At 44.6% G+C, this 24,066-nt stretch overlaps 2 protein-coding genes across 2 annotated transcripts; both read left to right on the top strand.

Annotated features, from left to right (window-relative positions):
* Window positions 1-2,195: 2,195 nt before the first annotated feature.
* LOC147852182 (uncharacterized) lies at window positions 2,196-4,717 on the top strand. Its single transcript, XM_087334371.1, has 2 exons — window positions 2,196-3,096; window positions 4,193-4,717. The coding sequence occupies exons 1-2, from the start codon at window positions 2,306-2,308 to the stop codon at window positions 4,458-4,460; spliced, it is 1,059 nt and encodes a 352-aa protein (XP_087190497.1). The 5' UTR covers window positions 2,196-2,305; the 3' UTR covers window positions 4,461-4,717.
* Window positions 4,718-5,942: 1,225 nt separating this feature from the next.
* Window positions 5,943-21,339, top strand: LOC147852181 (uncharacterized). Its single transcript, XM_087334446.1, has 10 exons — window positions 5,943-6,082; window positions 6,199-6,235; window positions 9,291-9,369; window positions 9,954-10,015; window positions 10,129-10,305; window positions 11,179-11,337; window positions 12,361-12,479; window positions 13,286-13,361; window positions 20,696-20,836; window positions 20,927-21,339. Exons 1-10 carry the CDS (start codon window positions 5,979-5,981, stop codon window positions 21,113-21,115), a joined length of 1,143 nt encoding a protein of 380 aa, XP_087190572.1. The 5' UTR covers window positions 5,943-5,978; the 3' UTR covers window positions 21,116-21,339.
* Window positions 21,340-24,066: the final 2,727 nt, after the last annotated feature.

Genomic DNA, 24,066 nt, shown 5'->3' with positions numbered 1-24,066 from the left:
AATATCTATTGTAACTCCCCCGTTAAGCATTATTTGAGACATTGCATCTTGTCCTAATAAAAATATGAGGTGAGATATACATGGTCCAAAGCCCATTGTATGCATTAACCTAGAAATGAAGAACAAATTAACATGATCATAAGCTTTCTCCAAATCGAATTGCACCATAATCCATTCTTTTTCGTGCATAATCCATAACCATTTGAACATTCAAAACATTATGCAATATATTCCTACCTGCAATAAAACCATATTGGGCAGGATGTATCAACTTTGGCAAATACTTTTGTAATCTATTTGCCAAGACCTTTGTAAATATCTTATACAACCCCCCCCCCCCCCCCCCCCCCCCCATTAAAGAAATAGGTCTCCATTAATGAAAGGACTTGGGGGATGCCACATTCATAACTAGTTTAATTAGACCCACCTTCCAAGCTTGAGGCATACCTTCGGAACTAGTTTAATTCATGATGAATGAGCTCGTGCACAATACATCCAGCCACATCATAAAACTCATAGCGTGCTCGAGTCACCTCATTTAGCATTAACAATTGTGGGGTAATCAACTCCTTAAAGTATTGAACGCATATTTGAATTATTGTAGAAGGATCCACTATACATTCATCTCATTGCTTCACATGCACCACATTAGATCGGCATAAGTAGGATGTAATGCGTGGAAAAACAAATGAGATTGACATTGAAGTTCCTACATCTTGTAGAACTGCCATACGAAGTGATGTTGGTAAAAGAGAACCATCGTGCATCACATACATTCTATCTAATCGACTCCATGTTTGTCTATGTTGTGCAGATTGGAAAGTAAAACCTGGATCATTCCCATGCAACCATGTCCAAACATCCAACTTCAAAACCTCCATAGCCAATGACTCCCAAGCAAGTTGCTCAGGATCATCCATGATTGAATGTTCAGATGTAGATTGAGATGTATCAACACACATGTTAAAATCACCCATAAGTAATCTTGGACGGCCCACACATAGGGTTTGAAGTAGTGAGCCCCATAATGTAATACGTTGATTGGGTTGGTTGGGGGCATAAATCTCAACCACGCACACAACCTCGCCAATAAACATGATTTCTAGAACCAAAAACCGACCATAATCTCTCTCTCTCTCTCTCTCTCTCTCCCCCACATGCCCTAATCGATTCACGCTAACGTGGAGGTGGTGGGGGAATCAATGTATTAGGTACCTCTGTTGACATCCTTTTTTATTTCAATCAGATAAATGTCTCGGTCTTTGAATATCACATAGTTCTACACAGTAATCTCGAATATGCCCCAAATAGGTTTCGACGCAAAAAGGTATCACAATTGAGTGGTGTCACTTCGACATGGGTAGTACAATTTGTTGAATCACCAATATGCAAGAGGAAAACTCCACCAAGCTGTGAGTTTTAATTTACACCCACCAACACATAAAATTGCCACATTCATATTGCTTTCAACACACGCACACAACCCTCTCTGAATGACCTTTATAATATTCACAAACACATTAGCATTGATTTTTTTTAGGGATAGGGGGGAATGATGAATGCAAACACACCTACACCACTATCTCTCCCTCGTTGACGTAGAAAACCAAAGAACAACCAAGTGTGCATCAGATATCGGGCTTCAAAATCGCTTGTTGTGCAGAAGCAATTAAGAAGATAAAGGAACGCGAGTTACCCAACCTAGAGGTTATGGTCGGGATACCATTAACATCGAGACCATGGGCCACACCTGCATCGAAACCCTTCAACCCCCCACTCTTTTTCGAGAGACTTGGAAGGAAATGAAACTAGTCCAAGCAAATAACCATTTCTTTAATAGAACATGTCAAATCTTGTAACATCTTTTTGTACCACGCTAAAAACTCTTTGATTTATGTTTATTTCCGATGATTGGGTACACATCCCATCATTGTAATCAATTGTCTCATGGGCCAAATTTGGTCTCACAAGACCTTTCTTTTAACCTTTTTTTATTCTTATCGTAAATTAACATACCCTAATGGTAAATCGTTACAATACTAAAGTCTTAACACTATGTCTTGGGTCATTTGTTCCAAGGGAGATCTATGGAACTTTCCTTTATTTACCGGAATGCCCCTGCACTTTGAAATCATCATTTGTTCCGGGGAGGTCTATGAAATAATTTCATTTATTTACCCAAATGCCCCTGCACGTTTTCTCATCTCCAGAAAGGCTCACTAGGGTTTTGTAAGAACAGAGATAGAGACCCTTCGCCGAAATTAGGGTTTTGTAGCACCATTCAGAGAGACACAGAGAGAGCGCTATGGTGAGGAAGCTTCCTCAAGAAGCTTCATCATCTTCCGCCATGGCCATATCATCCGTAGCAACGGATATCTCTGCAACAGTTCCTGCCTTGGCGTCTGCAGAAGCCATGGCTATCTGCACAACCGCTGCTACCAACCCTAACAATAACGCCAGCGAAGCAGAAGCGAAGCGTGAAGCGGAAGCTGGATCAGACAACGACTCGGAGATCTGCGACCTCGCCATCGATGGAGCTGGAGAGGACGAAATACTCAAGAAATCAGAGGCTCTCACGCAGCAAGAAGTTGTGCGACGGAGAAATCGCAGAGTAAAACAGCTGATGAAGCTTTATCGCTTGCAATACTGGGGTCTTCTTGAAGAGCTTAGGTCCAAGTATAGAGTTTTCTACATCAAGCATGGTAGAGGAGGATGGAGGGACGAGGTTGAACCTGAGAAGGAGAAGAAGATGCATGAAAATGGTGGTAATGATGCCAACATGGAAGTGGAAGTAGTAGCAGATGGAAGCGAGAAGAATGCAAAAGGAAACGACAGTGTGGTCAAAGGAAATGAAAAGAATGCAAATGGACATGAGAATGTCCTGATCAAAGGAAATGAAAGTCTTGTCAAAAGTGGTGTAGTGGCAGGGTTGATGAGAGAGCCTCTTACCCCAGAAAAGACTATAGGTGAAATTATTCGATGCGCAAATCTAGGTTGTAAGTCAAAGCCAATGGCTCTTGGCATGTTTTGCTTCTCACATATCCTCTCAGATCCTCGGCAACAGCTCTATCGGCCTTGTAACTTTGTGACCCGAAGGTAAGCACATGTTGGTTTACTCTATTTCTCCGTATTGTATTATACAGTTTCGGTTATGTTTTCTATAATTTCAACAATGGCCATATAAAACTGGAACCATAGGTTATGCACCAGAGAAGTATCTTCTTCATTTTCTGCTTTCCAAAATGGTCATTATGACCATGGCCGTGTGGATTTGTAATTTAGAGGCATGGAATGAGAACCACGATGCTACATTTGATTTAGGTCCTGTTCCGGAGAATGAAAAATTTAACCTGGCCATGTAATTAGCTTTTATTAGTAAACAAGTCTTTTGTTGGCATTTCCTTTGGTTTCTAGACTGATAAAATCTAAACATGGGTATGAGGGTATGAAGATTTGTAACTAGCAGGTACAAACTAAAGAAATATTTTTCTCCATTTTGCAGTGAGTTAATTTGGGTGTTTTTGAGAATGATCATTATAACCATGGCAAGTTAGAATCTAGATTTGAATTTAACAGACTATATATAGATCTCTTCTCACTGTCTGATTTGATTTAGTGTGTGTTTTTGAGTATCATCATTTTAATCAGACTATGAGATTTGGTAACTAGAGTACATTTCATGAAAAGGAACGTTTCTCCTTGTTTCATTTGGTCAAGCTGTATGTCCTCAAGAATTAAAGCTAAATCCATTTGCCTATGGTTTAGATTTTGCTATTGAAATTGATTAATTAACCAACCTTTGTAACTTTGAAACTAGATTTTATAAAGAATTATATATTTGAGAATATGTGCGTCAGACCATAGCTATTTATTATGTAAGCAGAACTGACGGACTCAAGAAACTCCTTGTCAATGCGAAGCAGAAGATTACCGTTTTTGAGAATGAAGACTCTTCTCTTTGCTGACTTTATTGAAGTCATATGTTTTGAGAATGGAATCATCAATAAATACATGTTACATATGGTTTGAGATGAAATCGATAATCCTTGTAGCATTCTGTTAGAAGTTATACGTTATGCGAATGGCATCTATATGCAATCCATGCTGCACTGGTTTAGCTTATGTTGTAACAAATGAAATCTGTTTTCCTTGTTCCTTTGGTTATAAACTGTATGTTTTTTGGCGCTTGCAGTGGGCAGAATGGAACTGTAACATGTGGGAAACCAGTGCTGAGGTCCATGGTCCCTTTATATTGTCCTGCTCACATACAAAAGCAGCCTACACGGGGTGTGAGAAAGGCTAATAACAATGTTGTTACTGCTGCTACAAAGGTTGCAGGGCCCAAATTACATCTTGTTATTGCAGAATATGTGCGTCTCATTCAAACAAAACGACGAGCTGCGAGAGATTCTGCCTTGAAGCATGTTTCTGGATCTCCCTCATGTGTTAAGATTGATTAGAAGATTCATTTCAACAACTTCTGAAAGCATCCACAATTTGGTGGTATTGGGTTTTGTTTGCATTTAGAGTCTTTGCTTCAAGGTTTTTGGTGCCTTTCTTGGCTATCATATTAGCTGGGTCAGGATCATTCTGTACATACATTTGAGGTGAATATCATTGTGTACGTTCTTATGCCTAGCTTGGCACTATATTGTTTACAAAGAAGGAAATGTAATGATACTTTCCGAAATCTGTAGATGATATCTGTTCTCTGGGATTTCAGTAGCTGGCAAAGGTATAAATCATTTGGAATGCAAACGAAGAATGAGATATTGATTTCAGAACCCTTCCAAGTTTGATTCAAAGGTACTACCCTAAGAATGGTGGCATCAGTTTGAACATGAGTTTCCTTTCTATGAGACAAGTTTTGAAAAGATTTTACAGCATTTGTAGAGTAGTGACAAATTATCAACATATATGAGGGAGTAAGTTGTAAACTTTTAATTTGCTACGTATCACCTTCTTCCGAGTTGCTGGTTTATCTACATTTTTGTTCTTGGGGGCTGTTAGAAGCTTTTCTAAAATCCACGAAGTCGCACCATAGGAAAGCATTTGAAAATCTACCAAGTAACAATGCAATGTATGTGTATTGTTTAAATTTACATTCATTTGGAGTGATCTAATAGTCAATAATGATGGGATTAGTGATGTAATATCCTTGTCAGGAAAATATATGATCAATGATCTTATGTTTTATCATGGTTTGGGCAGAGTGCTTATTCGTCTAACTGTTGTGGTAACCCTAAGAAAATGTCTTTATTAAATCCAAGTTTTGTTATGGCAATTGGGATCCATTAACCACTGACAAAGAAGGTTGCATAATGATATGTACACGTACAATTATGAATTGTGCAATAGACCTTTGCAAATGACACACGTGTTTAGTTACCTTTTCGTTTGAGGCAAATATGTAAAAGTTAATGCTGGGAAAGAATAGTCCTTGCATGCTTTCCACATATAAGTATGCCCAACACACATTGGTGGAGAATGCCGAATGAGATCTTGCCCCATTAATAGAGCGTACAAGTGGGCCAGAGTGTCAACAAAAGGCCACGAACCAACAGAAATGACGAAAAAGGTCTATGACTTCACAAGAGTGTGCTTTGGTTTATTTTATACACATGTCTGAATGTGCTCATTTGACTAATTTAAACATGAGAGCTGAAGTTGCCTATGGACAAGAGAGGTCGTCCGTTTTCTTGGGACACGAGTCCCCACCCCCCAAACACACACACACACACACACACACACACACACACTCCTAGAAGGTGCTCGTGGAAGTGCCACTTGTACATGGTACAAACATACATGAAACCCGAAGAAGCGAGTTTTCTTTATTTAGTCCGATGTCCCTCACATTTCTGGCATATCGCCAAAATTACCCCCCCTATCAACACACACACACTCACTCACAATTGATATACATAATGGGCTATTTCATCATTCACTCTTGTTTTTTCTCCTATTCAAACACTGCTATGGTTGTGGCCATGGCCACGGCCCCTTTACCACCTTCAGCTTCATCGCCTCAGAAGATGGACGAGATGAGTAGGAGGATTTGGAGGCACGTGTTAAAATATATGTGTATGTTTGTGTGTATCTGTGTAGAACCTTACTTTTTGTGTATGAGGTGGAAATACACATTGTAGTCTTCTTCTTCTCCTTCATTACTCGTTTTGGTTTTGGTGTATATGACAGGGCAAACAAGACAGGAAGAATTTCTGAACTTCAACTGGTATGCTTCCAAGTAACCCTTCTAGTTTTTGTTCATATCTCCCTCTCTATCTTATCTTCCTATCTATAGGAATGAGAGAGAGAGAGAGAGAGAGAGAGAGAGAGAGAGAGAGAGAGAGAGAGAGAGAGAGAGAGAGAGAGTCACCAGACTTACTTACAATCACAACCAAAGGTATATATTCTATAACATTTTATTGAGAAAGAGGGTATAACACATGGGGGAACTATGATTAATGCATCGTGGTAACAATTAATGTAAGTACTCCACATACGATTCCTTGCTCTTCACGTGCTTAACAATGGACTATAATGTGGCAAGAAAATTCCTTGCCCTCTCTTTCTTTGAGTGGGTACTGCCATCCAATAGAGTGGGGGGTAGCTCCCTGTTAAGGGAGTTATCAATGCCTTCTTGGTTATTAAATTGGCAGGAAAAATAGATATTGCATTCTCGGTTTACCCACTTGTTTCAACTATGGGTTGGAGAAGTAGGAGATGTGGTTGATGCAAAATCTTAAAGATTTTTGGACGTTGCTGTTGGGAGGTGCTTGTTACTTATTCTGCATAATATTTGCGAAAGAGAGAGAAACATGTGGTTGTAGAAGTAGGAAATGCGATTGATGTGAGAGAGACAGAGAGAAACATTTTTATGTAATATTTTTGGAATTGAGTAGTGACTCTCAATGTTCAAACTCCAATCATGAGGCATGGCATGTTGCAATGCACAACTAAACATATGACTTATCCGAACATGTGTTTCCTTTCCTGTCCATTTGAGCATTTTAGTCTGGAATATATCAAAGATCTCTTGCCTTCCAAATGGCCAATTTCTTAAGCCCTATGGATACATCCACAAAAGTAGAGTAGGAAGGGTTTTGAAATATAACCATAACACCTCGTCTTTCGTGCATTTGAATTTCATATAAGTTCTTACAATGGACACAGAATTCCATAAGAGTTAAGCTACTATAATTCTCAACATGTTTTCTCTTAAGGTTTCTCCGAAATTTCCACATTCATTTACTTTCTCCACATGCATTTGCTTTCTCTAGGGCGTAGAGAAATTTCTGGTAATTCTCTTAGTCTTCTCTTTCTTTGAATGTATATCGATACTTTCAATTGCAATGCTCGTTAATCTCTACTAGAGACAAAAATCTGCATATGAGACAAAATCATGGTTATAAATATGGGTGAAATCATGTAACCCATACTAACAAAGATAAAAGTTCTGGGCTTTCTAAGGATCTATAACATGTGGTGGAATGATTTTTGTGATGGTTTACAAGCATGAAGTGCATAGCTAATATGTATGAGAGTAGTGGCGATGAAGTTTAACAAGTAAATTTGGGTGTCCTTTTTGAGGATTGGATGTGGGTAGCAACTATGTTCATAATTTGGTGATTGTATGGCTTATGTGCTGTCCCTAGTAATTACAGTCTCCTTTGTTGTTTTGGCATTCCTCTGCTCCCGCTATGGTGACTCCTCGGCATGTTGTTATTGGAGAGAGCTATGGACGAAATCAGTGCTGTGCGATTTTCGTTGCATCCTGCATACTAATTTAAGGCTGATTGTCTATGCTTTTGAAGCTCGAGGAACATTTGGCCAAACTGTCGTGGGTCAGCTGCCTTTTTCATTTGTTGAATGGTGGTAGGGTCTGTGTAGAGGGTAGCATAATTTATGATGTAGTTGAAAGTTAGGCACCCACACACAAAATCCTCCTCACTTTAAATCTCTCCTTCACATAACTTGTTGAATCTTTTATCTCTAGGTATGTGAGTGTTCATCTTGCCTCGATCTCTAGGTAGGAGGAAATTTTGAGTTGGTCTATTGCTTTGCAAGCACTATAGAGCATGCAGATATGTTGATACCTTGATCTCTTCATGAATCCATCCATCCTCGTTATGAGCTCTAGAGAGATTTTATTACTGTCCTTGGAAGTTAATATGAACTATGGCACCCAAAAGTGAATCATTGTTACACTATAGGGCATGCATGTATCTTTGTACCTTGATCTCTTTATGAATCCATCCATCCTTGTTATGCGCTCTAGAGAGAGATTTTATCATTGTCAATGTTCAAGCATGTACCAATGAATGCGGTTTCCCCATTTCGAGATGGTTTTGTAGTTTGGTCTAACATATATAATATATCTGTGAAACATGAGCTTCCTAATCTTTCCCAACCTGTGATACATTGGCGTTGCAAAAAAACTTAATTCACAAAGGTAGCATGTGATGCATCCCATTGTCCAAACCATTTTTTCATATATTTCATCCATCTGGAATTCAAAATTTTGCGTTCTTGTATATTTTGAATGTTTTTACTTGCTTCCCACGCAATCCTAGGAAGTTGATGTGAAGGTATTTTTGAACCTTAAGCATGTACACAATGACCCTTTCCATGGCTATGATCTCATTTGAAAGTGATCTGGTCGCAAGAAGTAGAAGCCTGTATGGTGTTTGTGTCTTGTTTGAAGAAACTTAATATGAAAGTGCTTTTGGACTTTTCGAGTCTCCTTAGTAGAGTTTGGGAATGCTACAGCTCCATACCTCAACCCCATAGAGAAGCACAAATGCCGATAGTGTGTCAATGAGGTATTTCTTGAGACCAGAAATTCAAATTTTCAACCATTGCATCTGTTAATGCATACGAAACTCTCTTTCCTGCTTCTAAGCAATAAGTTGCACATTGATTCCGTCTACAATTGGCTGGTGTTACCAATGTGTCAAACAAGCATTTTAAAAGAATCCAACATTTAATTTCTCCATCAATGCATATGTACTCAAATGCATACTTTACCCTCTTTTCTGCTTCTAAGAGGCATGTAGCATGCTCAGTCCATCTATGCTTGGAGGGAACTTCAAACTTAAGATATTTGATTGCAATCTCTTGTTTGGTCTGATAAGTCATTTTGGCCTCTTAAAAGATGTTAATACATTTATATCTCTCATTCTTCCTATGTTAAGTTAGTGGAGAAAGATATAGAAAGAGATATGGAAATGATCGGTTGAGTCATAATTATTTCACATGTTAACTCAGCACTTGAAGTTGTGTTGTAGGTCACTGATAAGTTACCAGCCCCTGGATTGAGAGAAGCTAGGGTTGCAGTAAAAGCAATTGGACTTAACTTTGCTGATGGTATATTTTTTTATAGTTTCTTACATATCTATCAATCTATATATTTAGACATATTTCTCAATAACAAAGAGGTCTCATAACTCCATAGATTTTGGTTGTGTCCTTGTTTGCATATTGGCATTCTCATTACAATCTCCCTCATACCACATAAACTTTAAAATGGATATTCTTTCTTGTAAGAGATGCTAATTTTTAACATATGTATTTTTAAGTCTCAAATATTTTTTGTCTTATTTTAAATGATTCATTAATGGTCCAGGTTTCTTGAAGGAACAATAAAATATCTTGCACTAAAACTATTAAAAAGTCATGTTAGATTAATGACAAAAGTATATCATCGTACAGAATGAATGTATCTATCCATCCATTTATCTATTAATCAATCTATCTATTAAATCTAAGAGAGATAAATTAAGATACACACATGTACTTTTGAGAGTTTGGTACCAATGCTAAATATATGTTTTACTTCACAAGGTCTACTGACCTCAGTGTGTTCAAAAAGGTTAAAAAGAATGGGATTCTTGCACGATGTTTAACAGCAAATCGGGTCTCTTATTATATATGGATTTGCATAATTTCAGTGTTTACTTGTCTTGGTTTATACTCCGCCTCACCTCAAGGGAGCTACACACCTGGACTAGAGGTAAAGTCTAGTGTATGGTTGTGTGGCTGAATGAAGTATAATAGCATCAGATAAATTTCTGTTATTAAATTACTGTTAGAATGTTGAAAGATTGTGTACACTCTTTTCTGCAGTTTTCTGGTCTAATTGAAGCTGTTGGTGAAGGAGTTGATGCTGAAAATGTGGGTAGAAAAGTAATGGGTGTAACTAGGTTTGGTGCTTATGCATCTCAAATCAATGTGGACATAAATTATCTGCGAGATGTTCCAGATGGATGGTCATTTGCAGAAGGAGCTGCCTTCCCTGTTCAGGTTTAATGTGCATCTTTACAGTTCAAACAGGAACTTGTGTTGTTGGAATATTTTATTGTTTACTGATGTCTGATTTCTTCTCTTTTAACATCTAGCAGAAAGGACCTTCTAGATCTGCCTCTGGTTAGAACAGAGGTTGCATATGAAAAGTATGAACTTTTGTAGCAATATGTCTCGTAACAGTAGATGTCATGTGTATATTTTTGGATCTAATCATTACTTTACCAGCCAGTTGCCTTAACTCTCCATGTTTGTCTAGGATGTGCTCTTTTAAGTTCCTTCTCTACTTTCTCTCCCCTTGCAAGCATTATATTTTCTTGTTGCTCATTCATTTTGTTGCTCATTTTGGCATATCGGACCTTAGCTTTCAAGCCTCTTGGCAACCAAATATCAAGTTTCTGAACTTATAATGAGTCAAAGGATAGGTCTCCTGTATGACTGTTGCAGAGAGTATCATTTGATACACTGGCTGAGCTGATTGATGGACATGAATAGAGGCACAAATCACAATGTGAATCTAGGTCATTCCTATATAGAAATGTCCCACAGCTCATGGGTACTATAAATTAGCTAAGAGTATCGTCACACAGGCTAGAGATTGAGATGGGTCAAGCTGTCTGCATCCCTAGAAGATCTAATATCTCATTCAGTCTGAAAGGCCATTTTTGACCTCTTAGAAGATGTTATATATCTTTCTTTCTTTCTCAATTTTTTGGCCCATAAATGTGGAGTTTACAAAGGTATATGCTTTTGTCTCCTGAGGTTATATCCTAAAAATGTCTAAAGGAAAACATGCTAGATGTCTGACTCTTGGATTTTTCTACATCAGTCACTTTGTTCTGAACTTTGGTCTTGAATTTGTTTTATTGACAGGGATTGACCATGATATATGCTCTTCGGGAGTTAGGGAACATGAAGGCAGGACAAACTCTTCTTCTGCATTCGGCTGCTGGAGGCTGTGGTTCTTTTGCGTTAGGCATTTGTAAAAAGCTCAAGATAAATGTTATTGCAACAGTTGGCAATGTTTCCAAGGTCCTACTGTACTGCTGGTGGTGGAACGTCAAAACTCATGATTTAATATAGATACTTGCATGATTGAAATTGAAATGAGATGTCTTCCTTCTATACAGATTATGTACATGTACATACGTACATATATATATGTGCACATGCAGTCTTTTCTTGTAATACCTCATATTACATAGGTAAAACATCGATATAAATTGAAACAGAGTAAAATAGATTACAATGAAATGACCAGTGGAGCATATACATGCCTGTTCCATGAAAGTTTATTGTCTGAAGGCAGACAATGATCTTACGTATATTTCGAGGTTTAATCATACACATCACACACACACAGACACTCTCTCTCTCTCTCTCTCTCTTACTCAGAGATCAACAAAGTCATCAGGCAGAAGCTTGATCAGCTAGAGGCTAAGAGGATAAGGACGAGACATACGCAGAAGCTAGTTACAAAGATGACCTTCAATTGAGATCATTTTCTCCACATCACTGATGGGATATTCTCCCCCGGATCATGCATTTCTATGATCAGGGATTTTTGGGGCTGTTTTTACTAGAGATCCATAGATTTGGAATCTTTCTTGAATTAGCAGGGCCTGACGAAGTCAGAGTTCAGACTTCTTGAGACGGCCATGGCAAGAGACATCCGTGGAAAGTAACACCTTGTAGAGGGATATTGCTTGATTAGGCAGTCTATTTAGCTCTCTGGACACCCAGGGATATGCAGATTATCACATAAAGTTGTGGTCTGCATCAGTGGATGCATAGTAACATTGCCCAAGATACGGTGTAATCCCCTAGGTGACTCATTACAGAGGACATGATGTCATACAGCATCATCTTTTGATAGAATTCGTTGTCTGATCCACTCATGTTTTACCTCTCCTATCTATATGTTTATTTTTGTATATATTCACACACACAGATAAATACACATTATCTCTGTAATATGTTTGCTGTGTGGATGTATTCATGTGTGCATGTATGGATGTATACGTCACTAACTATCTGTGCTTACTAGGTGAACAGGTTCAACATCTAGTGGATAGGTGGGGTTCTGATTTCCTACCAGAGGAGCGTATAATTGTTCGAAAAGGTGGAAATAAAGTTTTTAAGGAGCAGTTGGCCTCAATCCTATCCCAAATGGGGTACGTTTTTGTATACTTATTGAGTTTCAATAGTTCAAGTAAAAGTAGTTATTTTGATTACCATCTCTAGACAGGTCGTTAAATATTTATTTTGTAGATGGAGTGAGGGTAAGTTAATAATACTTCTCTGTAGTACGTAAGCCTGAACGAATTTTATTTAAAGAAAAAAATAAATATCTGGAAAGGGAAACAGGAACATAATCAAACAAAATGAGACCATATAAGTACTAATCTTAAGGCATATATTTACTAATGACTATGAGAAAACAACATATTTTCATATTTGATTCCAGAGGAGGGATCTTTATTGTTGTCTTATTTGTTACCAGAAATAAATATGTAAATAATACATTAGTATATTACATTGTCTGCATTGACAGAGTCAAGATCATTTCCTTTACACTTAGTGCCAGTGGTGCTGAAATGCCATATGGCAGAGTAACTGTTTAGTAGGGGGGTGGGGAGCTAAATGTTTTATATATTGATATAGTCTGCTAATCATGTTTTGATGATGATTGTTGACACTTGAATTTCTGAATAAAAAGGAAGATTTAGTAGGGGGCTTATATATTGATATAGCCTGATAATCATGTTTTGATGACGATTATTATTGACACTTGAATTTCTGAATAAAAAGGAAGGTGTAGAAATGTAACCTCTTACCATTTATCCTTTTTGCTAAAACTGCCCATTTTAATGGCAAGGAATCAAACAAGGACCATTATATTAGGAAATTCAGGGCTTGTTCAGTGTTATGCTCAAGAAGAGGGTTATTGATAATTATTTTAATTTCTTGGTGTGGTTAGGATTGAAGGGTTTGATTGTGTATTGGATGCTATACAAGGAGACTACTTCTACCCTGGTTATGAGATGTTAACACGTTGTCGAGATATTACGCAAGTGCGTGTGGAATAGAGGCGGGACCGCGGGGGTCTCGAACCAAAGAGCAAGCGAGGGAGGAGAAAGAGAGAGAACCGGCTACGCAGGACCGGGGATACACAGGGACACGGCCCTTCAGCACGGAGAACGCGAACAGACACCGACACAGACGGATGCGAATGACTAAATATGTGTATTAACAAAATGGCTAACACGACTACAACCCCCGATGGGGCACAGGTTGGTTGCAACCGAACAGGCCGGCGAACAGATGCCGATGCCTGTTCGCTTCGACGCACAAACGGGGAAATGGGGGGGGGGTAGCAGGTCGGAGGTGCTGCCGGAAGCACTCGGGCGTTCCTCGAAACAGCGCGAGCCTCCCCGGAACCCTGCACAGAAAGCTTTGGAGCTCAAGAAGGAAGGAAACAGAGAGAGCGAAGCGTCCAGAAACGGTCCGACAGCACTTCGTCCTCTCCGCGCCAGATCCCTGCAACAGCTCTTTCCCGCTCCTTATATAGGCCGACGAACAGGCCGTCGTGTCAGCTTTATTCCCTGTCCCTTTTGGACAGGGATCCGCTCCGTTTTTCACGGATCCGCGTAGTTACGCCGCCGACTCGTACAGTTCGCGCGCGCGACCGAAAAGACTGTTCGCGCGGTCTTTGTCTCCACTTGAGTTAGGGCCCGTTCCTGCCGATTATCCTCTCAATTCGTTTCTATGTACAACTCGGAGCGTGCGCGCGTGAAGAACCGGTTCCCACGCCTTGGTGCGCCGATTCCGCCTATGGACGGTTTTCTTCACGACATCCGCCCCCACCTAACCGCGCATCCTCCGGTATGCGCCAAGAGAGTTGGGACGGAGAAAACCGGCCCGTCTTCATTCCTCGCCCGTCGGTTCTTCTTCATTTTCGGATCGTTCGTCACTGCCGACCAGGAGAGCCGGGTCTGGCTCGTCGTCGTGTCGCTTCTTGAACGCTTTGATCCGCTTCCCTGCAACCGGTATCGCCATTCTCGTGCCGTCAAGTTCCGCCAGGTGATATGTCCCGTTGTCATTGGCGCTCCGTACCACGTAAGGCCCGAACCACCTTCGTGCGAACTTCCGTGTGGCTCGGTGCTGGTTGTCGAGGCTGCTGTCGTAGACGAGCACCCAGTCACCTTCTTCGATTTTCTTCGGTCGTAGCCGGTGCGTTCGGTCGAACCGGGCTTTGTTCTTTGTCCTCGCCACCCGGAGCTTCTCCGTAGCCAGTGCCACGTCCTCCGGCCTCCGCTCGAGCTGTCGTATACGTGCGACCAACAACTCCTCCCGGCTCATCTCGTCCCTCCAGTCGACCGTTGCCCACGAGGAGATCGTCCGTTCAATTGGCATGATCGGCGTCTGGCCGAACATGAGCTCCGTCGGCATGTACCCGGTTACCGAACTGTGCGTGGTCCGGTCTGCCCACAAAGCATAAGGTAGCAGCCGCGGCCAGTCACCGGCTCGGCCTCCGCATGCCCGAACCAACGCCTTGACGATCGGTCCGTGTCCGCGCTCCACCTTTCCATTCGCCTCCGGATTGTACGCAGTGGTGAGCGAGAGCTGGACTCCCAGCCGGTCGAACAGCTCCGCGGCTTCTTCGGCGTCCAACTCCCCTCGGTCAGCCACGATCTTCCCGACGCACCCGTACCGGCATATCACGTCCTCGATTAGGAACCGGCATACGGCCGCGGTCGTTTTGTTTGGAAGGGCCCGGCCTTCCACTTGGTTCGTCAGATCCTCCCGCGCTAGGACCAGGTACCGCATCTGTCCTACCCCCATTGGCATCGTCACCAGATCTACCATCCATTTGAAGTGGATGGTCGGAGGGTACGTGGGGTGAAGCTCGTCCCGATGTCGGACTATGGAGTGCATCTGACAGCTCCCGCAAGTTGTCACGAACCGATGCACGTCCCGGTACTGCCCCGGCCACCAATACTTCCCCTTTAGTTTCTCAAACGTAGCCCATGTTCCACGGTGTCCAGCCCAAGGGCTGTCGTGGTAGGCCGTCAGCAGTTCCTCCTGTTCTTCCTTCATCGCCACCACTCGGAGCGGGACGCCGTCCCTCTTCTTCGGGTGCTTCCATAGATGCCCATCTCGGAGAAAGAATCGATATGCTTTCTTCCGGATCCGGTTGGCCTCGTCCTTCGTCCATGACGCATCGGGCGTCATCGTCTTCAAAAACCCGCCGATCTGCAGCCATTCCCCGTCGTACTTGCTCGCGTCGAACTCGTTAAGCGCCGGAGTGCTCATCCCGTCGGTCGTTATGTATGCCGCCTCGAAGAAATCCACGCCGACTTCTTCGTCTTCCGAAACCATGCCGCCCTCGTCGTCGAACCTCGCCCTCGAAAGCATGTCGGCCATGGCGTTGTCTTTCCCGGAAATGTGTCGTATTTCCGGGTCCAGGGACTTGATGTACGCTATCCACCTGAGCATCGCCAGGTCCGGAGTCGCGCATCCGGAAACCATACCGAGAATCGGCAGGCAATCCGTCTCGATGATCACTTCCGTCCCTATCAGGTAGTCTTTGTCGGCCTTAACCGCCGAAACAATACCCCAGAGTTCGCGTTTAACCTGGGCGTACCCTCGCTGCCGTTCACTGAGGACTTTCGCGCCGAATCGGTTCGGAAACCGATTGCCGTCCTCGTCTTCCTGGTTCACGACCCATCCGATCCCGGTCGGACTGGTATCCACCGTTATGAATACCGGGGTACCCTTCCCGTAAACCGCCTTCCGGAGTGCCGGTGCCGCTGCAAGGGCCTCTTTCAGCTTCCGGACCGATTCCGCGTGCTTGTCTAGCCATTCGAACCTTCGCCCCTTTTTCAGCAACCCGTACAGTGGCTCCACGACGTGTGCGTAATGCGGGATCCATATGTGGTAGAACGCGCATGCCCCCAGGAATCTCCGTACTTCCGTGACCGAGCTGCAGTCGGGCTTCATCGCGGAGATGGCTTCTACCTTCGCCGGAGACGGTTTCCGGCCATATGGTCCGCACAGGTGTCCGACCACCATGATTTCTGACTGCCCGAAGGCCGACTTCTCCCCGGAGAAGGTGAGTCTCGCATCCTCTAGCCTTTGCAGCACCTTCTCGCAGTCGTCGACGTGCGTCGCCACGAATCGCCGGCATCCGTCCGGCCCGATCGTCTCGTCCTTTTCTTCCACCGGGCATCCCTTGATCGGGATGTCGTCCAGAAACGGCATGGTAATGTCCGGGACACAGTCCCTCAGAACCTTGTTCATCGCATTCACCATGTGGGCCACCGAGTTGGTCCCTCCTTGCGGCAGTGTACACATCCGAACTAGGCCGAGGGGAGTTCGCATCGTCGTAAGGTCTCTGCTCTCCACGGCCAGCTGGAACTGGTCGTACCCTGAGTATAGATCCCCGACCGAGTAAATTGACCTTCCGGCGAAGGCCTCCGCGAACTCGTCTATGGTCGGTCCGATTCCTGCGTTCCGAATGGTCACTCGATTGACCGGCTGCAGGTCCTGGATGAAGCGCAGCGAACCGTTTTTCTTCGGTACGGTAAACCATCGATTCGAATATGGGGCGCTCGACGGCTTGAGAATTCCCATATCAACTTTCTGCCTCAGCAGCTCCATCAACTTCGGGATGTGAGCTCTCGGAACCGGGATTGGCTTGAGATTCCATGGTACATGCGGTACCGTGAATATCACCATCGGCTCCACGATCGTCGGGTCAACGCACCCGATTTCCTCCGGCGAGAATGCGAAGGCTTTCCCGTGCCTTCCGAGCATTCTCCGAAACCGGTCTTCCTCCGCCGGCAGTAGGAACCCGCCCCCACCGATTTTGAGCTCTCGGAGCGTCTCGTCAGTGAAGGTGTGCCCTATGCAGGCCGGATCTCGTAGACTAGGGTCTGATGCAACCCCTTTGATTCTCGACGCGCTGTCCTCCGGTAAGGGTGCCGCTACTGGCCTTACCTTCCGGTCCACAGTCTTGTACTTGGTGTTTACGTGGGCCGTCCGAACTGACTCGAGCCCTCGACCGAAGTCCGCGATGACTTCGTACATCTCCTCGGAACACACCGGTATCGTCCGGTCGTCGTTAAGGCCTTCTTCGACTACCTTTCCAAGCATTCCCAAGGTGTCGTCGAATGAGACCGCCTCCACGGCTCCGTTGATTTCCTCGTCCGGGCCGAGAACTCCGCACGCTCGAAGTCTCGCCTCCGTCTTTGTTTTCTCTCGGCCGGCGATGCCGACCATCGCACACGCTCCGTTGTCGGAGAACAAAAATTCCCTACCTATGGTACAAGGTTTCTTCGGTTTTATCGTACAGGTGTGGGGTTTTCCCGGGGTGTCCGGACTGTCGCGGCCCCACGCCTTGGCAGCCCTCTCTAAAAATCCTCTCGGTTATCGGAACCGAGGGAGTCGCGGTTACGCTCGTGGTTCGGCCTAACCGTCAAAAACTGGACCGAATGGCGGCCGTCCTGGCTCTTGACCCGCGCATAGGCCGAACCATTGTCCAGCACCTTGGTCTCCATTCGCGCCGCCGTGATGTACGGCTCTCCCAGTATGACCGGATGCGAAGACGTCTCCTGCACGAAGAAGTGCTGGTCAATCTCGACGTCGCCGATCTTGACTCGCACATTCGGACATGCCCCGTGCAGTTCCTCGGTGGCGCGCGTTGCTGCCCTTATTTTCCACCCGTGCTTGGTGTTGATCGGCCATTTGCCCTTCTTATAGAAGTCCATGGACATCAAATTGATCTCCGATCCGTGGTCCACCAAAGCTATCACCGGTTCCTGGACATCGCCGATCTTCACCGGGGTTTCCGTGGTCGCTCGGGCCCAGTGCGGTCTCGAATAGTGGCTTTCCGCCCACTCGTCTCCCAGCGCCATGTCGTCTAGGTGCGTCGTCCGCACTTCCACCGGTCTTTCCGGTTCTGTCTCCGTTGACAGCCTCTTCCGTTTCACCAAGTCCACGATGGAGTCGTGGAACTCCTTCTTGGCGATTCCAAGCACCTCCCGTAGCGACAGCTCCACCTTGCTGTCGAGGATCCGTTCCTCCAGGACCTTTCGTAAGTCCGTGGTTCTTTCTATCTCCGTCCCCAGACGGTACCCGCCCTTCTGGGGTTTATCTTGCGTACCGGCCCTGCCGGCTTCGTCCCGTCGTGGCCCGGACCGGGTCTCGTATCGTTGTGAGGGCCCGGTCGTCCCGGGTTTTCCCACCCGCTTCTCTTCTACCAGAGCCTCGTAGTTCCGGCAAGCGGCTTCCACGAAGCCCGTCCTTTCCTCGACCGGGTCGCTCCACCCGGTCATCTCCCGTACCCGTTTCTCCGCACGGTCCGATTCCTCCCTTTTAAGCCCTGCACCGGCAAGGCCTTCCAGCATCGTCGGCCAGAATCCGGCTTTGCTTTCCTTTCGGGCCTCGCCGCCCCCGACTCGAATGCCGGCCGACGCCGAGTAGTGGACGGTTTCCGCGTGTCGGGCCGCCGCCTCTTCCATCAACCTTTTCATACCACCCTTTCCGTCGTTTCGGCTCAGGGCCCTTCGGGTGTCGCTGGCATGCACCCGTCCTTCCCACAGGTACACCACCCGGTCCCTCAGCGCCTCCGCGAAGTCGCCGCAGTCCTTCCGAACGTGGCCGACTTCATCGCACCACATGCACCTGTTTCCTGCCGCCGGCCGTCGGTCACGAGCCGGTTCGCCTCCTTCCCTTCGGGCCTGCGCGATTTGGAGGTCCTTTATCGCCTTCGTCAATTCCTCCAGCGCCGCTCCTCCGGTTGAGCCTCTGACTACGCCGGTCGAAGCCGAACCAGTTTCCAACCACTCCCGGGTCTCTTCCTTGCGCACCTGTGGCGCTGGTTCGAGCTTCCTTGCTGCGACCGAGCCCGACCCAGTCGCCCCGTTATCCGCCCATTCTCGCCGTTTGTCGAAACGGCCACAGACCTTCCTGACAGCCGCCCAGTCGGTAGTGAGCCCGTCTTCGGTTTCCAGCAAGAGGCCCACTTGCTCCCGATCCCGCTCGTCGACCGACTTGACAAACAGCAAGACCCGGCTCGTGTCCAGGATGGTTCGGTCGAGCGCCGAAAGGCGCGCAAAGTTTTCCTCGAACTCCCGGAGGAGTGCCGACGCGTTTCTTCCCTTCCCCGGGAACTCCACCCATTCCATGAACCTTCGCTTCGAAAGCCGGAGCGCGTCGTCCAGCCCGTATTTCTCTAGGAGCCGACCTTCGAACTCCTCCCAGGTACGGCTCTCCGCCCGCACCTCGAGCACCTCCGCATGGATGCTCGGCATTGCCACTCGGGGAAAACCGGCAAGACGCCTTTCTTCCGGAATGTCCCGCATCAACATTTCTGCACCGTAGGACGCCAGATACTTCGTGGCATCCCTCCCATCGAACCGGCCGATCGTGCCGACGACCGCCTCAATAGCTCTGTCGAGGGCACCGGTACCCTCGCGCGCGTTTACGATCCGATCCACGGCCGAAGCCATGGCCTCTGCGAGATCCGACCCCCTCATCTTCTGCTCTTCTGCCGCCTCTTTCACGTCGGGTTCACCAAAGATGTCGAGATATTACGCAAGTGCGTGTGGAATAGAGGCGGGACCGCGGGGGTCTCGAACCAAAGAGCAAGCGAGGGAGGAGAAAGAGAGAGAACCGGCTACGCAGGACCGGGGATACACAGGGACACGGCCCTTCAGCACGGAGAACGCGAACAGACACCGACACAGACGGATGCGAATGACTAAATATGTGTATTAACAAAATGGCTAACACGACTACAACCCCCGATGGGGCACAGGTTGGTTGCAACCGAACAGGCCGGCGAACAGATGCCGATGCCTGTTCGCTTCGACGCACAAACGGGGAAATGGGGGGGGGGTAGCAGGTCGGAGGTGCTGCCGGAAGCACTCGGGCGTTCCTCGAAACAGCGCGAGCCTCCCCGGAACCCTGCACAGAAAGCTTTGGAGCTCAAGAAGGAAGGAAACAGAGAGAGCGAAGCGTCCAGAAACGGTCCGACAGCACTTCGTCCTCTCCGCGCCAGATCCCTGCAACAGCTCTTTCCCGCTCCTTATATAGGCCGACGAACAGGCCGTCGTGTCAGCTTTATTCCCTGTCCCTTTTGGACAGGGATCCGCTCCGTTTTTCACGGATCCGCGTAGTTACGCCGCCGACTCGTACAGTTCGCGCGCGCGACCGAAAAGACTGTTCGCGCGGTCTTTGTCTCCACTTGAGTTAGGGCCCGTTCCTGCCGATTATCCTCTCAATTCGTTTCTATGTACAACTCGGAGCGTGCGCGCGTGAAGAACCGGTTCCCACGCCTTGGTGCGCCGATTCCGCCTATGGACGGTTTTCTTCACGACAACGTGGTGGACGATATGTAGTGTATGGTGCGGCCAGCATGACCCCATCTGGTGACTCTCCGAATTGGCTAGCTTTGGCATGGAAATACATAAGGAGACCTGTCTTGGATCCATTAAAAATGATGAGTGAAAATAAAAGCGTTATGGTAAGCTCTTACCAAATTTCTCTTTTTATTTTCCTATACCTCATCATTAAAACATCCCCACTAAAACTAATATTGCAATGCATATGGCAGGCTTTCAATTTGATCTGGATGTTTGATAAAGCCGAAAAACTAGAGGTACTCTTCCAGGAACTCTCCTCTTTAAATCTCGATGCTCCTTTGGTCGGGGAAACTTTTGAGTTTGAGAATGCTGAATCTGCATTAAGATGTCTTCAGAGTGGATTGACAGTCGGTAAGGTTGTTATAACATGTTTGACATAGCAGTTGAAATATCACCCACTAGGATGTTAATGGGGGTGTAAGGGCATTGGCCTGCACTGGCCCAGTGGTTGGGGCTTTCACAACCTGTGTCTTGAATTCAATTCTGGCCCTGCTCCAGAAAATCCATGTTGAGATGCAGATTGACATTGCTGAATTAGCTTTATGCATTGGGAAATCATATATGCACATCTTCAATTCAAGCTTCTTATATACATTGATGCGTATATCTCTTGTTTGTCTTGAAACCTTGTTTATGCTATACAACTCTTAGTTATTGGCAATCTCAAGGATTTATCCATTTTAGACTTGTCGGATAGAGGAGTTGTATGATTTTTCATTTGTATAGAAGTTAGTAACACAAGGGGCCAAATGTTAACTGTGGTTTTTAATTTGCCCCAAAAGCCAAATGTCTGAAGAAGGCCAAATTGGTAGGTGCTTCACATCAAATCTTGCGACTCTTCTTTGATAATGCCATTGACAAGCGTTCTTTCTTGGTATAGTTCCCCGATGCTCCAATTCGAATTTAACGACATCTTTGGTGAACCCTATGCCCTCCACATACACCCCAAAAATTTCTCCCTTCAACACTAGTTTACCCCTTTTTTTGTTACACTTAGAGACCTACCGATGAACTAAAAGGGAGGAAGGGGAACTTTATGTTCCCCAAAATACCTCTCAATTACCAATAAATTGCATACTTAACTATTTCCAAAAGTTCTACCTTTCCCCCCTAATCTTTAACTAGAGAAAGAAGCCCAATGTAATACATGTAACCACATGAGCACATATATCTATCCATTCACATAATCACTACACACAAACATGAGTACGTATTGCATGTGGAATACACAATATTCTTTTCTATACACATGTACACATACACTTAAATGTGCATACACGGATATATTCACGTGATCTTTTATCAACAAATACGGACACATCAAAACATAACATTTCAGCTTCTTTCTCACATTGCATTTGCTAAATCAAGTCATCAAGCATAATCATGCCATTAACTATTACAAAGAGGAAAGCTAGTGTTTTTATCGTGAAACTAACCTCTTAACATTGTTGATTGAGTTTGTTGTTTCAAGGGTTTTGTTGGTGACCTCATATAAATGGAGTGATTAGGGTTTCGTCATTTATTACTCATTTCACAAAGAGAGAGAGAGAGAGAGAGAGAGAGAGAGAGAGAGAGCTCATTTGGTAAGGTTGCCCAATGGAGACCAGGTGGTCATGGGTTCAACTCCTACATTCCACATTGGCATCTAGTGAAATAAGAGATATCTAACAACTTACCACTAGGATAAGCTAATTACAATAAAAGAGAGATAGATAGATTATATTATCGTATTCGGAGGTCAAGTATGACCTATGAGACCAAAAATATTACATTTCACGTGATACGTGTGAAAGTGAGTAGTGCTCGATGTTCAACAACTTTACCAATGAATGTTGCAATCGAGAGTGCACACTGTGGTTCTGAAAGAAAATCGTGCAAGGATTGGGCTCGGTCGAAGAGATGTGGAAAACATGGTCGAATATGATGAAAGGCAAAGCATTGTATCAAAGTGTGATACTCAGACTCACGAACTTGTTTAGGGCAATGTGTGCATAGTCGACCACTCTCATCACTTGTGCTCCAACGCCCTATCTCATATCGCAATGAATGTGAGCTAAGTCGCATGGAAGCAATGGTTCGAATGGTAGATAATGGGATGGGCTCTAGCCTCTAACATGTATTGATGTGTACGGTTTCCTTGTTCCGTAAAGAATATGGTTTTGTAGTTAGGTGCAACATATGTAGTATAATGTGTGAAGCGTGAGCCTCCACCTTTGTCCCATGTCATGATACATTGGTGTTGCAAAAAGGCCTCATTTATAGAGGAATCTATTGATGCATCATAAAGCAAGTGTCTCACATCCCATCTGCCAAAACCATTTTTCTATATATGCATCCAATCGGAACACAAAATTTTGATTTTATGCGTCTTTTGAATCTTTTTGCTTGTTTCCCATGCAATTCTATGAAGTCGATGTGAGGGACTTTTTTGAACCTTAAGCATGTAGTCAACAACCTTTTCCATGTCCATGATCTCAATGGGAAGCGATCCTGTCTCAAGGAGGAGGGTGTAGGGCGTTTGTTTCTTAACTTGTAGAAACTTTGTAAGAAATTGTTTTTGGACATTTTCAAACTCTTTCCATGTAGATTTAGGGATGCTATCGCCCCATACTTCCACCCCATAGAGAAGAACCGGTGTCACCAAAGTGTCAAAAAGATATTTCTTGAGGACCCAACACTTAATTTCTCCAAGATTGCATGTGTTCTCAAATGCATAGTATGCTCACTTACCCGCCTCTAAGCGGTGTGTAGCATAGTCATTCCATCTATGATTTGAAGGAACTTCAAGGCCAAGATATTTGAAGCTTTCCACACATTCGAGTGGCTCATTGTTGTACATAATGCATGGTTTATCTCTTTTTTGGCTCTTCACAAGAATAATCTTTGTTTTAGAGCTATTGACACTTAATTTAGTATGCATGCAATTTTTTTTCAATGCCTTCATAACCTTTTGTGCATCTCCTAAAGTATTTGCAAAAAGCGCTACATCATCGACATATAGCAAAAGCATAATCATAACATTCCCAATGGAAACTTCTTCAACACGTTCTTCCTTTGCAAACTTGGTAACCATTTCTTTCAATTCATCAATGCGTAGACCAAATAGTGTTGGTGAGAGTGGGCACCCTTGCTTAACACCAATAGTGCTATTGAAAAAATCTGAAAGTCTATCTCTCATACGCATACAGCATATAACCTTCTCATAAATTCGGGAAATTGCAAGCATATATTCACTTGGCACCTCAAGTTCTTCCATTCGCCTCCAAAGATGCTCACGAGGCACGATATCAAAAGCTTTCTTAAAGTCGACAAAGTAACAATATAAATC

Source organism: Azolla caroliniana, unplaced genomic scaffold, assembly GCF_043228905.1.
Source record: "Azolla caroliniana isolate FFs.n. ecotype wild unplaced genomic scaffold, voAzoCaro1.0.p SCAF_18, whole genome shotgun sequence".
Lineage (NCBI taxonomy): Eukaryota > Viridiplantae > Streptophyta > Polypodiopsida > Salviniales > Salviniaceae > Azolla > Azolla caroliniana.
Note: the sequence above shows the minus strand (reverse complement) of the source record. Positions and strands in the feature narration are given on the sequence as shown.

Excerpts from the sequence above, each read along its gene's own strand:
- LOC147852182 (XM_087334371.1), top strand. The coding sequence starts at position 2,306 with ATGGTGAGGAAGCTTCCTCAAGAAGCTTCATCATCTTCCGCCATGGCC. Across the intron at positions 3,097-4,192 it reads TGTAACTTTGTGACCCGAAG|TGGGCAGAATGGAACTGTAA; the intron begins GTAAGCACATGT and ends TGGCGCTTGCAG.
- LOC147852181 (XM_087334446.1), top strand. The coding sequence starts at position 5,979 with ATGGTTGTGGCCATGGCCACGGCCCCTTTACCACCTTCAGCTTCATCG. Across the intron at positions 6,083-6,198 it reads AGGCACGTGTTAAAATATAT|GGCAAACAAGACAGGAAGAA; the intron begins GTGTATGTTTGT and ends TGTATATGACAG. Across the intron at positions 10,016-10,128 it reads GCTACACACCTGGACTAGAG|TTTTCTGGTCTAATTGAAGC; the intron begins GTAAAGTCTAGT and ends TCTTTTCTGCAG.